General features: G+C 39.8%; 1 protein-coding gene across 1 annotated transcript; it reads left to right on the forward strand.

The window, feature by feature from the left end:
* Nucleotides 1–796: 796 nt before the first annotated feature.
* Nucleotides 797–13,295, forward strand: LOC141807342 (glycogenin-1-like). Its single transcript, XM_074693282.1, has 7 exons — nucleotides 797–943; nucleotides 2,193–2,328; nucleotides 2,453–2,627; nucleotides 2,708–2,870; nucleotides 9,166–9,292; nucleotides 12,157–12,373; nucleotides 12,493–13,295. Exons 1-7 carry the CDS (start codon nucleotides 937–939, stop codon nucleotides 12,625–12,627), a joined length of 960 nt encoding a protein of 319 aa, XP_074549383.1. The 5' UTR covers nucleotides 797–936; the 3' UTR covers nucleotides 12,628–13,295.
* Nucleotides 13,296–15,434: the final 2,139 nt, after the last annotated feature.

The raw sequence follows: 15,434 nt of genomic DNA on the forward strand, positions 1-15,434 counted from the left end.
ACTCTGCCAAGCATCTGCCCAAGTGGAGAAAATAAAGGAGCCAAAGAGCAGCAGGGAGTTTAGCAGCAATGGCACACATTTGTGAAGCAGACAGTGAAAACTGCCAAACAAGCAACAACAAAAATAAGTTTTATATAATAACTAAAATGTGTTTTTATCTTCATGTGTGTTGTTTTTGTTTTAGTGTACAAAAATAAAACAGCTTCATCCATCTCTCTCCACTATCTCTAAAAGTAACACCACTCGCTCTGGGAATGAACTCCAGACCTCCTGGGAGACCACTAAAAATAATCCCCTGTTGTGTAACACAGTACAAGATGACCAGGAGGAGCTTTTACCACACAACTGCTTCTGTTTGTCTTGACACAATCGCTGCTGTATCGCCTTTGATCCAACAGATGGCGACAAAACTCGCTGTGTATTTTTAGGAACATGGTGTTCCTAATCTCTGCACTTCATCACAGCATCATCACCATCCTTATATTGTCATCGCGGAGGAAACTGACACCAGACAAGGGGGATGGCTTGCAGTTGTTGGAAAGGTCATGGCTGCGGAATGTTGTCTTGAGAATGTGAAATTATGTCAGTTTGAAGTGAAGGTTGAAGCCGCCCTCTCCCAGAACAGCTGTCAAAGAAAAAGATAAAAAAAATAAATAAAATTGCAAAATATGAAAAATAATTAAAGTGCGTCACACTAGAGCTTCTGCTTTAACGTACAGTTATTGTAAAGTAGTGAACCCCTTGACCTACAAGGGGGTGTGGAGTCTCGTGTTAGGAGCAGGTGGGTGTGTAGACACGTCACGTGACGCTGCGACTTGCTACTGTCATACTAGTATAAATCCACCTCTGTATGTTCAGTCAGTCCTTTCCTCTAAGGAGAAAGGTGCCGTGTCGCAAAGTCCAGGCTACAAAGTAGCTTCGACTTCTTCCTCAGTCATGGCTGGTATGTAACATTTTATCCTTTCACCTCGTTAGACTGCGCACTCTTTTTCCACGCGTCTTAAAGTTTTTACCAGCTGAGTCTCGCGAACTTTGGTGGTCGTGGATATTTCGTTTGAAGCCTTAAACACGCTGTCGTTGAAGCTTTTACTTTGGTTGTTTGGTGAAATGTTTGTGCAGCAGCAGCAGTAGCGGTAGCAGCCTCCTGAAGTGGGCAGAGCGAAAGAACATTCTGTCTCCATGTGTGTTAAGCTGTCCATCATACCGACCACCAGCTAACTTAAAGGCACGAAGTTGGCAGCCATGTTTGAAACATGATAACTACATTTGACAGCCAGGGATGACCGTTTAACTTACTATTTGACAACCTGTTGGCGTTTGAGAAACTTAATTTCTTTCACATCAAAGAACATCAAACTTCTTCCTCTAATCTAATTTTTCTGACAAGTGCATAAAACTTCAACATTTAATCATACAGCAGGGGTCTTTCTTCAGGGCCCTTTAAATCTTAGCTTTGGGAACCCTGTGCTAAACATTTGTCTATTTGTGTTGCAGTCTGCTTTGAGGAAGTTGAAGGGGGTGTGTACAGCATGTACTGTACATTGTGGACAGTGGTTGAACTATTTACCCCCTTTTTTAATGCACCATGAGACTACAGGACTGTATGTACCCAGTGAAAAGGACAGTTTGGGAGACAGGGGGTGTGGCACCCTCTGCCTTGGAGAATGCACAACTTTTCCAACTTTTGAATGACCAGCCCAAAGCTATGGAAACTCAACCCCATTAGTCTTGGATACAAACTGAACCTTCTAGCTAAAATTTCCAATTTGTGGGACTACAGTTCCAACAATTTGCAATCCAAATGGGAGCAATGTTGGCCTACAGTCTCTCAAACTCCCCAGTGGACATGCTGACTTCATCATCCAATTTTATATGCTCTCTCACAGGCTACTCATTGTTCTAAAACATGACTTGGCAGCAACCTGACAGATTTTCCTGCTTGCCACTAGAAGTTGTGGTACAGAAAAGGCGCCTCGCAGCAAATAAAATGCACCTCAATGAGACTCTAACTTCGGCTGCTGAAGTTTTGTTGAAAAAAGTGAGAAAGTTTCCATAAATGCACAAAAAGTAAGAATTAATCAGAAGGTTAAGTCAGAGATAATTGGCGTCAACAGAACTAACCAGGAGTCGACTGTTATAACTTTCTTGATATGTTTTAGGATGATTTTCATGTTGGTGTTCTTCCTCTCTAGACCAGGCTTTTGTGACGTTGGCTACCAATGACAGCTACGCTCGGGGAGCCATGGTTTTGGGCAAGTCCCTTCGCAACCACAACACTTCCAAGAAGCTGGTGGCACTCATCGGTCCACACGTGTCAGAGCCTTGCCAGTGAGAACCACAAAAAAGTCGTGCAACATTTCTGGTTAACACCTGCTTTACAGGTCATGCCTATTCTTGTTTTCTCCATGGTTAGTTCATGATGAATCATGTGTTTTTTATTGTAAATCTTTAGGCATGTTCTGAAGAGGATCTATGACGAGGTGAGGGTGGTGAACGTCCTGGACAGCGGCGACACGGCACACCTAGCCATGATGAAAAGGCCTGATCTGGGCGTCACCTTCACTAAACTCCACTGCTGGACGCTGACTCATTACTCCAAATGTGTTTTTATGGACGCAGACACACTGGTGAGAACAAACTAGCTGTGAAAACATTTGAGATGTTTTACAGGTGTGCCTGTGTGGACATGTTTGTCTCTGCATCCTAGGTGCTCTCGAACATAGACGAGCTGTTTGACAGGGAAGAGTTGTCAGCTGCTCCTGACCCTGGTTGGCCTGACTGCTTCAACTCTGGTGTGTTTGTTTTCCGGCCTTCCAACGAGACATACGGCAAACTGCTCCAGTATTGTACAGAACACGGCAGCTTTGATGGTGAGTTGTGATGAGCACATTGGGCCTCTTCAGTTTTGTTGTTATTTACAATACAACACCTGTTTCTGCCATTTTGAAGTCGTATTGCTAAGCTAAACTGTCAACCTACCTGTAGGTTCAGTTTTAGGGCACGTTTGTAAATTCAACCCCCAACTTGAGGTGGATTATCCCATGTAGAAATAATCTCCAACTTTTAAAACTCACTAATGTAGCCTTAACCTTTAATCTTTTACTTGTCACAGAGTTTTTGTTTATAGATAACATCTATTTAAGTCATTCATGAGCGTACCCCCACTAAATGTTCCCCATTCCACTGTTAAAAAGAAACTAGTGAAGATAAGGTATGTGTGGACTTGAGAGTATTTATGCTTCACCAACACTCAAAACTGATGTCATCGATCTTTTCACCGTCCTAAAACAAATATTTAGGCCTTGCGTAACGTCCAGTTCTTGGTAGAGTGATGTTAAACCTGGTTTGTTTATCCTTGGGTCTAAGTAAGGCATTCATGAAGCCCAGTGCCCGGGCACAAGGCCCTCCTGTCACACACACTGTCCAGCTCCCTCAGCTGAGTTATTCTCAGGGGTTCACCAGAGCAGGGTGGGGGTTAAATTTGAGAGGCCCTGAGCCGCACACAGCTCTGGTTGACATTCAGCAGCTCTTCTAAGTGAGGCGTACTGTAACTGAATTGTGGTCATATTGGCTCTGGATCAGGCTTACAGATCCAGTTTAGTTTACAACATAAATTGCAGAATTTTTAGAACATAGCGGAAGACAGAAGTCCTATCTTAGCTGGAATTTCTTTCACTGATCACAGACTTTTTAATATCTTTATTACATTATTGCAGCAGGCAAAGGGTTTTATGTAACTTCGCTTGAGCTGTGAATACTTTGTCAAATAGGTCGTCTTAGAGCTGATATACGTGTGAAACAACTGTCAGTAGTTTAAAAATATAAACCCAAGCCCCAAATATGTAACAATACATATTCAAGATTAATTTATTAGTAGTACTGATATATTAGGTAGGGCTACACAGAATAAATTAAATAAATTGATAAGAAAAAAAATTATCGTATCAATCAATGGATTGATTAAAGCTGACTGTACTGCACTCTGTGCAGGTGTACACACAGAGTATTAACATTTACCCTCCTCCACTTCACTCTGTACTTTAAAAACTCACAGTAGTAAAGCCTTGATTTTCAAGTGGGAATTTGATCTTAAAAAAAAAAAAGAATAGTATTGTTAAAGAAGATTTTTGCATAGCATAATTGCCTAACTCAAAGAAATCCAAATAAGATAAATAAGTTAATAAGATTAACATAAATAATGAAACCAAACAAATAGACATCAATTTTTTTTCTTGTCTGAAAATTTTTAAATATGACTTAGGAGATAATGCTATGGGGCTAACAAAATGAAAATATGTTTTTGGTTTAAAACAAAGGCTTTATATTTCTAAAACAGGGCTAAAACTGTAATCACAATAATGTATTACAAGTAGAAATTCTTGTATTTCTTATTTGATTGCTCAATTAATTGCGTTATAATTATGACTTTATTCAATTAATGTAATCATTTATTACTGCAGCCCTTGTATCAGGCAATTTATCAAACAAAATAGTCCAGATTAGAGCAAAGAGATGTGTTACAGCTGTAGAAATAATGGGGGGACTATGCCGGTCTTACGCCTGACTCCACCCCCCGGATGACTAGAGTTGTGAGACTGGGTTCCCACCTAGATGATGAACCTGTTTTTACTCATGTTAGGCTGTTATGTCAAATTGTTGCAGTGTATTTCATTTTGAGAGTCAACCAGAACACAAAGGGGTGGAGTCTGTGTTGATTAACCCATTGACTTGATTTGAGACAGATCTGATATGATTTAGCTATCAAACTCAAGATTCATTCTTAGTTTGTTTCAGAGCATGATCCACAATGCTCACCCAAAGAGAAACCATGTTGTTGTCCTTACTGGCTCTCCGTGTCCATGACAGCACCTGCTTTGGGTTCATGCTGGTTCAACTCTAAACAAACTATTTTCTCTAGCTGCTGTGACCTCAAAAACTCCACCCAACAAAGGAAATATTTGTAAGATAAACAAGACAAATAACTTGTAGTAGGGCTTGGGACTGCCATTGTTTGTGCTTGTTAGTAGTATCGAGCGTCTTTAAATGCAAATGACAGGCTGCTCTCCCCTCTGTGATACTGTGTGAGATTCCATCAGGGGGAGTTCATAGGAAAATCCAATTAGTGCACCGATTCGCAGCCAACACTTTTAAGTGCCGTCTCTTCCTGGCTGCTGCAGTGTTTGTTAGCAGGAATGTTTTAATCACGGCCACAACTACAAATATATTTACAGCAAAGAAAGACTCATTATGTTCATTTAATGCAATGCTGGAATCTGAATGCCTGATGGGCTGCTAATGAATTAATGAATGAATCTGTTGTATTTATAGCCATGGATGTTCTCTTGAAGAGCTTTGACCTTTAGCACTTTACTTCCAGGAACACATGATGCACACCTGCAGCAGTCCATTTCTCTATACTTCATGGTCAGTTTTAGAGGAAACTCTGAGGAAAGACGATAAGAAATTGAATTCTACGATTGAACCCAGAGGCACTTTCTCCTCATATGTAGCTCCACTGCTGTCTCTGCCAAGACAAACTGGCAGAGTCAGATGCACATTCTTGTTGAGCTCCTCTCATCCTCTCAAAATGAAGATCCTCTCCTGCATATGAAGTTATGAAATCCCCAGAGGAGGTTGTGGCTTTGGACAAACAGCTGACATGCGCCTTATTTTAAACTGCAGCAGTCTGCGGTGTCACTGTGTGTACAGTGCTGTGCTTTTAGGAGCTTCATGTGAACGTTATGGTAGAGGCCAACTTCTCATCTTGTGCCAGCGTCCGTCCAATGACTGACCATTTGGCTTCAAGGTGAAGCAATTCGGGATGAATGGACAAAGAGCTTGCGTCAGGACTTTGCCTGGCTTAAGTCCAGTGGTCTGGCTGGGCAGTGACAGACTTGATTATGTAACAGAGGAGATGTTTACTAGACAAAAAGGGGTTTTGATAAGACTGAGTCAGATCTACTTATGAATAAAAGTGTATCTGACCTACTTAAGAACAGATGCACCTATAACTCTAAGATATCTGTCTACACACACACACACACCTCAGCATCCCACTTTTACATGATTTAGTTTTAGATGCAGTCTAAATGTTGCTTAAAAACAGATTGTCACGGTTTGTGAATTATTTAAGTCTCATAATTTAACATTTTATTATTTCAGTGGTAATGTACTGAAAAACTGTGTGCTACTTTCCATAGACTGAAGGACAAGGCTGTTTTCCAAACTGCTGCATACTGCCTACTGTTTTTGCATGTAGTATGTCATATGACTGTTCTTTTGGATCTGTTTTGTAGCATGCAACTCTAGTTTTTAGTTTCAGTTACAGTTTATTGAAAAAGCACTTCCATACAATCCATGTATGGTTTAAAAAAAGTAAATAAGTAGTTTCTTAGCTTCTGTTAATTTATAGAAGTAAATATCTCTTTTACGACTAGAAGTGACAAGACTTACTTGTGTTTTTATTGCATCTCCTCACTTCAATCCCACAAACTAACATTAATGCTGTTGTGTTGTAGTTAAAAATGCTGACTCATTTCAGTAGGTGGCGTTAATTCACCAAAACCTGCCACCCACACAGACAAACAGCGTTAGCACCTTGCATTGTGGGAAACGGTATGCTAGGTAGACTGGTCTGTTGCGTACTAAGACATTTTCCTGGAAAAGAAGGACATCTGGAGATTTTTGGCATACTGCAGACTTTGCAAGTTTGTGCATACTGTGTACTGAATACTGAAGTTCAGCTGAATTAGTAGGCACTACTAGTGTGGAAGGTGGTTTTAAAAACAGCCCAAGTTTGTTATTGCACAATTTGGGAAACATTGGCCTGACCAGTACCATACAAGAAACTGTCTAAATATACAAAACCATGCAAAAAGGCCAAACTGTACAGTTCTTTGAGTGTCTGCTTGAGGCTGGCTCCGGTGTGTGTGTGTCACATACATACCAAGACAAAAAAAACATGTTTACAGCCTGGTACGAAAAAGGACTTAAGTCCAAATAGCTAATTTCTCTACATATTGTATGGGGGATTATTTTTTTGACTTGGCAGTCTAGAAGAGGCACCGCTCAGCTGATTGAGAGGCAGGCACCCTGTAGCTCTGCGTACTGAATTTCAGCTAAAATACTAGCCACTACTGGCATGGTAGGCGGTTTTAAAAACAGCCCAAGTTTGTTACTGCACAATTTGGGAAACATTGACAAGCAACTGTCTAAAAATATAAGACCATGCAAAAGTGCTAAAATGTACAGTTTGTTGAGTGACGCTTGAGGCTGGCTCTGGTGTGTTTGTGTCACATACATACCAAGACAAAAAAACATGTTAACAGCCTGGTACAAAAAAGGACTTAAGTCCAAATAGCTAGTTCCTCTACATATTGTATGGGGGATGATTTTTTTTCTGACTTGGCAGTCTAGAAGAGGCACAGCTCAGCTGATTGAGAGGCAGGCACCCTATAGCTCTTGGGCAATGTCCACACGCAGCCGGGTATTTGGGAAACAGCATATATTTTTTTTACGTTTACGCCTGTCATCCACACGGAACTGCAGCTTTACGTCACTAAAAAAAGATGTTTTCTGTAAAATCCGGCCAAAGTAAAGATTTCGGAAATTTCTGGTTTCATGGTTTTGTGTGGACGCCGTTAAACAGAGTTTCTAGTTCTCATACGTCACAGCTGAATGACGTGGGCTCATTCTGATTGGCTGGCACGGGTTTTACGTCTGGAAAACACTGCTAAATATGGGTTTGACATGCCTCAAGCTGCACTTATCGGCTGATTCGCCCGCTGTGTGTGGCACAAGTATTTTTAAAAACAACCAAGGGGGTGAAACTCATTTTTGAACATACCTGGCTACATGTGGACATGGCCTTAGTGTGAAGGTTCAAAGCCCATATGATTTCCAATATGGCTTACGATGATTTGATTTAAAACTCTATTTCAGAAGTAGACTGGTGATGTCACAGAAACTACATCCATTCATTATACATGCTGTCCCTTACTATTTGGCATACTGTTGATTTTGTTCAGTTTCACATACTTCATTGTACATTTTGGCAAAATCAGTACATGTCTTCATGTTATTGGCAGTTTCCAAAAACAGCCCAAGAACTTTTGAAATTGGAATGAAAGAGAAGTTTTCAGACAATGAGTCATTCAGTCTTATGCTTGAAAATCTCTTTATCCACTTGGCTCATTTGTTGCATGCAAACTTCTTTCTTGTTAAAGAGCAGACAAGCTAGCATTGCTGTTTGAGAGCAGCCTATAACTGTTCAACCTATAGGCGCTGCAGCCTCTGTTCAGAGCTAAAATCTGGTCAGTAACAGCAGAGACACGTATTGTATGTCAGTCAGTGAGTGAGCAAACAGTGGCAAATAAATCTTTTGTCAAACCTGGTGATGAGTGAGTCCTCTCTGCTGTGTGGATTAGCCACAAGAACCCAGCCCTCCTATATACTGAATTTAAATATAGCCTCAGACCTTTGTGCAACTCCCTGATCTTTGAAATGTTGCCATCGTTGAGAGTAGAGTGTCACAGCAATGCACATGTGACAGACATGTTCTGTACATCCTGTCTCTCTCAGCATGTGCAGCTACTGTCAATCTGTGCTGTGCACTTCCAGGACTTCATGTGACGAGAGACAAAAACCAGCTGAGAGACTCTTGAGCTCTGGTTTAGCCTGAAGTTAATTTCAAATAACTTGAGCAATTTGGATGGAAGGAAGTGACTGTAGCCCCAGGCTCCGAGTGTGTGAGAACATCTCTCCTTCATCTTCATCTCAACGTTCTGCTGATCGCTGCAGACCGAGCGGAAAACGCTAATTAATGTCGCTGCCACAGGTGGGCGAGCATTCGTCTGCACGCTAACCCAGCTTTTTCGCCTTTGAAGAGCGCCATCCAGTCGTACGCTAAACCAGTCAAAGAATTTAACAGGCAGGGTTTCATAAGCTTAGTTAGCTGTTATGCAACCATATCAGTGTTTCTCACAGCATGTGATGAGAATAACGTCAAATGGAAATTGCTCATAACACCCTGTATTATGAGTTACATCACAGGTGGAGCTGCAGATCTGCATCAACACTTCTGCTTCATTTTGCTGATTATTTTTATACATTAGTTCATTAAATTCTTATTGAATTAAAGTTTTTTTTCCCATATTTGTCTTGCAGGAGGTGATCAAGGTGTTTTGAATGGCTTCTTCAACACCTGGGCAACAGCGGACATAAGCAAACACCTCCCCTTCATCTACAACCTCAGCAGCATAGCCATCTACACCTACCTTCCAGCGTTCAAGCAGTAAGTGTCAGGTCAATACACAAATCCTGTTCCTCAAAACATTCACACAATAGTGGATTTTTTGAGCTATCGTTGCATATTTACACGGTTTTCCTCCTCCACTGTGTCTCAAACCTCATGTATGAGACAGAAAGCCAAGCTGTAAGCAGACCCTCCATCACAGGTCACATGTCGCACCATGACATGACATCAGGTTACGAGCGAACCGTAGGATTCCAGCGGCTCTGCTCTAGTCTCCCCCTGCAGGCCCCAGCGCCGGGTTGGATATCCAACAGCTGAAACCAAATCCTCAAATAGACGGGGTTTATTTAAACACCTTTAATGTTCTCCACCCTGACTCGTCATTGTGCGCCCCGTTTTAAGCCCTCTCCCCCTCGCCTCACCCAAACCCCTCTCCACCATAGAAACAAACTCATCAACAAGCTCATGGGTTTGGCATTTCCTGGCGTCCGAATCAGGTTGATGGGGTGATAAACTTGTATTTACTCGTTGGTAGATGTCAGCAACAGTTGTTTATGTGTCCTGGGAAACACACAAAAAGCCCCGATCCCCTTCAGGGACAGACTCCAGCTTATTTGTGTACATGTGCTGTTTGCCAGTTCTGAGGAGATATCCCTTTCTGTTGTGTTTGGCAGGGTCTATGATTGAGCTTCAAGTGTAAAGTAATCTAGCTGAAGACAAGCAGGCTATTCTGTTACCACTACTGCAACAACAGAAAGAGAGTCATTAAATCTTATTTTAGGACGTGATTTTTGTTGTTAGGGGGATGGCAAAGCTCCCTGAAACTCCATGATAATATCCCTCAATTAAAATTATATGGCCATGCCGTCATAATGAAACATACTGAAACTGCAATTTGACCAAACATCCCACCCAAACAGAGTTCTAAGACACTGAAAATGGAGGATTTCAGACATAATGAAAACTTTAACTGCGCTTCCAGGCCTGAATAATGTTGTTTGTATGTATTGTTCATGCACTGCAAGTCCAAAGCTGTTGGTTTGTTTATATTAGCCTGGCACTGAACCGTTGAACCGCAACTTCTAAATGAAACCTGGCCTTTCTTGACCATTATACTGTGGTATCACAGCAAATTAATGTTACACTCAGATTTTAACTCACTCGTCTGTAAAATGTCACACTTGCAACTAGAGATGGGTACCTTTCACATTGAAAACGATATGGTACTGTTGCCCTGTACCTGGGTGATCGGTATCAGTACACAACAGTACCAATTTTCAGTACTTCTGTGTGTGTTTATGTGGTAATTAATATGAATTTGTTTAATGATAAAATGTCAAAGTTTTCCAGTTTAACATGTATTTCTCAATACATAAACTTTCAAAGCTGTGTTCATGTCCAGCATGGACAATTGCCTTCACTTCCACCGCCTCACAGTCACAAGGATGCATTTAGGTACCGAAAGATGGTACCATTTGATTTTACATTAATTGGTACCGGGTACTACAGACAGACTTTGGTCCATACCTATAAAAGTACCTAAATTGGTACCCATCCCTACTTGCAACTTGCTTAAGAAGGCTCATTAAGCATTAGCCATAGACTGTGTAAGGTTAGCATGGAGGTTTCAAAATTCTGCTTGAGAAACAGATGAGTGACATCACAAAAACTATGGTGACAGGTGCCATAATGAAAATGCTGAAATGAGCTACTTTGACTTAATTTTTTTACTTATTTATTTTTGTATGAGGCTGTCAACATATTTATTTTGCTAAGATTTCATTGTGGCTTTTTTGAATATGTATGTTTTATGGTTTGATTGGTTTCTGATACTCCTGGAGCTGGCCTTAAGTTGAGGAACTGTGGGTTCTGCACTGGCTTTATTCCCCAAAGCTGGAGGTTCCTGCTTGACATAAGCATGTTGGTCTTTTATTTACGTAACAGGCTAAACGTAAATTATCACCACCTACTGGACAAGTGCCCCAATGTTGACGTTTTCAGTTGTTTTGGGATACTTCTGCTCTCCAAAAAAATTAAGAAAAACCTCCTGTTATATATGTATTTAACTCTATAGAGCCCAGCAAAGTGCTGGTGTGACATTTTACCCAATAGTTTGTGATAGGTGGTCAATTTGAAACTAGAAAAGATACGTGGATCATTCTTTTTGTATATAAAATCTGGGGAGTTACACTTTCATGTTGCTTTTTCAACATGTCCCAGAGCGTGTGTCCTTCCACTGATGTCTCTACAGAAATCCAGTCATCATGCTTTTTTTTTTTTTTTTTTACATTTTTGAGGGATACAGACATGATGTTTCTGTATTTAGAGAAAATATTTTAAAATGTTCATTGTGTTATGGTTTATTGCACTTTTTTAGCAGTTTACCAAGTTCTGTACATAATTCTACACATTTTTTTAAAGTTTGCGATAGAAAGGGTTGTACTGATGTATAGCCAATGTTTTATGCAAAAAATGACACTACAGCATGTTAAAATGTAAAGATATTCTCTGGCACTTGGTATGTTCAAAAAGGGTTAATGGAAATGGAAGAGAAGATATTCTTTGAAAATATCTCAACTTGTAACATTTTTGATAATCAATATTTTTGTCCACTTTTTTAAAGTCAAAGAACACTCCGTTCTTAGTTTTTTTTTCCATAGCTAATGCTATGTTGGTCATTAAAAACCATCAGTGTTTTTGGCCTTTCCTTTTCTAGAGTTTAGTGTCTGGGTTGTAAAGGATGTTTTGTAACAGAGTCCATGATTGTTCTTCACTTATGCTACTGCCATGCCTCAGTGGACACAGCTCATGCTACTTTATACATGTGAGGAACTTTTAGATCAGTAGTCTTTCTTTCAAAAAGATTCGTCAGTCTTCCTCACTTGCTTTGTTTCTGGTTTCAGATACGGTGGTAATGCAAAGGTGGTCCACTTCCTGGGGAAGACCAAGCCATGGAGTTACACGTTTGACCCCAAAGCCAGACAGTTTTCAGGCAGCGTGCACGAGGCCAGCGCACATCCCACCTTCCTTCTGGACTGGTGGACCCTGTACTCTAGCACGGTGGTGCCTCTGCTGAAGGAGCAGTACGGAGACCAGCCTTTCCACTCTGGATGTGTGGAGGTGAATACACAGATTCTACAAAGACTGTTATAAACATGTAGAAATCCATCCCGTGTCCTCTTCTGTACGTTTCTATTTTCTGTGCTCACTTTGGCGTCTTCTTTTGTATTTCTTCTCAGGGTGAGACGCAGGCCCTCGGGCCCCAGCTGTCTTCAGAGGAGCGGAAGCAGAAATGGGAGCAGGGTCAGGCAGACTACATGGGAAGGGACTCTTTTGACAACATCCAGAGAAAGCTCGACACTTTTCTTAAATAAAAAGCAATGAACCAGGATGTGAAGAGAGTATTTTTGGTATGATATCAGGTCTTGCAGTATAAAAATTAAACAGGAAAAAATTACGCTTCATTTGTTTTCTACCTGTTTAACATCTAGAAATGAGTAAAACTTCTCCCTCCACCAGCACCATCCCTTAAATACTCCAAAGACAGAGCCGTTAAAAAGGGAGAGGAGTTTATGCAAGACTTTCATTCAGATGATCTTTTCTGCTACACTGTGAAGAAAAACAGGGAGATTTGTTACACTTTTTTTTTTTACCTGCATTATATTTTTTCAGTTTTCTTTTTGTTCAACACAAACTGGGCCTTGTATGTCAAAGATTTGCAGTCATTTCCATGTCGATTTATCCTTCCTTTCTTGTTTTCTACGCAGTCATCGATCAGCAGCTTTAGCACTTTTGTTTGATTTTTCTAAAAGTAAAATTAGTCCTTGCTTTTGAGTTAAACATCTTTTTAACAGCATAGTTACAGCACTATTAAAGGCCACAGCATGGCCGTTGAGCCATATGTGTACACTTGATCTTAGTGCCTTAGTGCGTTGCTCACTCCTTGATGAATTAGCTTTTCTGCCACTGGCTAGGTTTTTAACTGTCTTGCATTGTACTTGTGAAGGACGTTGGATATTAAGGACGAAAATTAAATCATTAAAGTTTTGGATTTGATCTCACTTGAGTATGTTTGTGTGAAAGTAAAGAATTAAAAGATGTATATGCAACTAAATTTCAGTCCATACCTGTCTGGGATGTACCCTCCTGTGCCCAAAGTCAGCTCCGGCCTCTTTTGGCCCCCAAAATGAGCTTTTCAAACATAGGGTAGACAAATAATTTAAGAAACATCATAGGAAAAGAATTTTTTGTTGAAATTTTCTTACCCTGTTGGCAGATTTTTTTTTTCTGTTTTCAAGCAATTCAGGTCTTGTTTTGTCTTTTAATGTCTTAAGGTAAGACATTTGGTTTACTTGTCAGGTGAATGTGGCTCATTAAATCTAATAAGACATTTTCTTTAAAAAAAAACGAGACAAACTCTTAATTTGGTTTAAATTGAATTACTTGCCAAGTTTTGACATTAAAGTTTTCCAAACAATTTTTGAATGTATTTTATGACTGTGAAATCTTTTGGTACCAGAAATCCAGGAATAGGACAAATCTTAAAAAAAAAAAAAAAAAGAAAAAAAAGATTGACACCAGAGTGGTTACTCAAGGTCTTCAGCATCATTACTCACACAAGGACAAGAGGTTAGAGATTGTTGGAAAGCCATTCATCACACTTCTTTTCAAGTTGAGGAATCTGCTGCTCCATTATTTGTGCTTTACTGCCATCTAGTGGATGAACTGCAGAACATGACTGCTGTCCACACAGAAGAACAGATAGGTGGTACTTCAAGTATTACTTCGACATCTTACAGAGACCTAGTTGGAGAGCACTTTACTTTAGATTCTAAATTTCACCAATAATTTGGTTTTAAGATTTTTAAAGTGTTCTTTTTGATTTACACAAGATAATCGATGCCTTGCATTTATTTAGAATTTGCAGTTAACACAAACATTTTTGCAGTAGGTGGTATTGAAAAAAGGGTATTTTTGAAACCATCCACTGCATACTATCTAAGAATTCAGTTTGCAACGGGTACTGTGTACTTACTACTGCGTTTGAATGTAGCATGACTGTTCTATTCTGTTTTTGAGTATGCTATGCTAGTTTTTTGTTGGAAAGCAGGGGTACTGCTGATGGAAAAACTACCTCCCCATATCCCATGTTTGATTTTAAAACATGTTAAAAAGTTGTTTGTTTGTTTTTTCCAACTTTGATACAATTTGTCACAGTGAAGACACCTGTTAGGTAGGTAACACCTCTTTTACAACTAGAAGTGACATGAGTCAACTGTGCTTTGTGGTTTTCTTGTAGTTGTAATGCTAACTTATCCCAATAGGTGGTGCTGGTAATGTATCTAAAGCTGAGTGCCACCTGTCATTGACTGAAAAAATAGACGAATGATAAAAGTATACTGGTCTGATACATTCGAAGAAGTTTTCCAGAATCAGTACATTTGGGTATTTTTGGCATACTGCAGATTTTAAGTCAGGCACAGAGGGGACCCCCTTCTTAACCACCCCTGGAAGAAAAAGACCTTTTTTTGAGAAAGGATAAGTGAAGAACTGGGGCTATTTTACGGAAAACTTAGAAATTTGAATTTCCTAAAGCAAGGTGTTCAACTGTTTTCATTTATTACAATATCAATAATAAAAATAACAGTATCTTGAAAAGAACAATACAAAATGACTATTACAATGACTAAAACCAAATTTCACAAGTGAGTCTGAGGACTCTTTGAAAAAGTAAAAATGTTTTGTACATTTCTATAAAAAAAAAAGTCGTGTAAATAGACTGAGGAACACGATGTTATTTCCAGTTGTTGATCAGCTAAAACACTTATCTGTTGGAAAATTTGTGTTTGAGTTCTGCTCTCTACACATGGTTCACTTCACCTGCCTGGTAATGCACCTGCTCTTTTCCCACTATGATAACAAATTTAAACTCTTCTTTTAACATTTTTTTCAATCCAAATTAAAATAAGTTACAAATAACTTTACAACTTTTTTTTATGGATCTTGAGATTGATCAGGTTTCAAATTGGCTATGAGGAAACACTTTCCCCATTGTTGCTTATTCCTTATTAAGACACAAGAGCGTCTGGAATACATTCAGGAGTTATCCACATAGATTGCTGAAATTGGCAGGTAACTTAATGGTTGCTCAACACTTTTTGAAGGTCTTCCAGTCTCAGAG

The sequence above is a fragment of the Halichoeres trimaculatus genome, unplaced genomic scaffold (assembly GCF_033239565.1).
Source record: "Halichoeres trimaculatus isolate MK-OKI-2021-1 unplaced genomic scaffold, fHalTri1.1 fHalTri1_scaffold_18, whole genome shotgun sequence".
Taxonomy (NCBI): domain Eukaryota; kingdom Metazoa; phylum Chordata; class Actinopteri; order Labriformes; family Labridae; genus Halichoeres; species Halichoeres trimaculatus.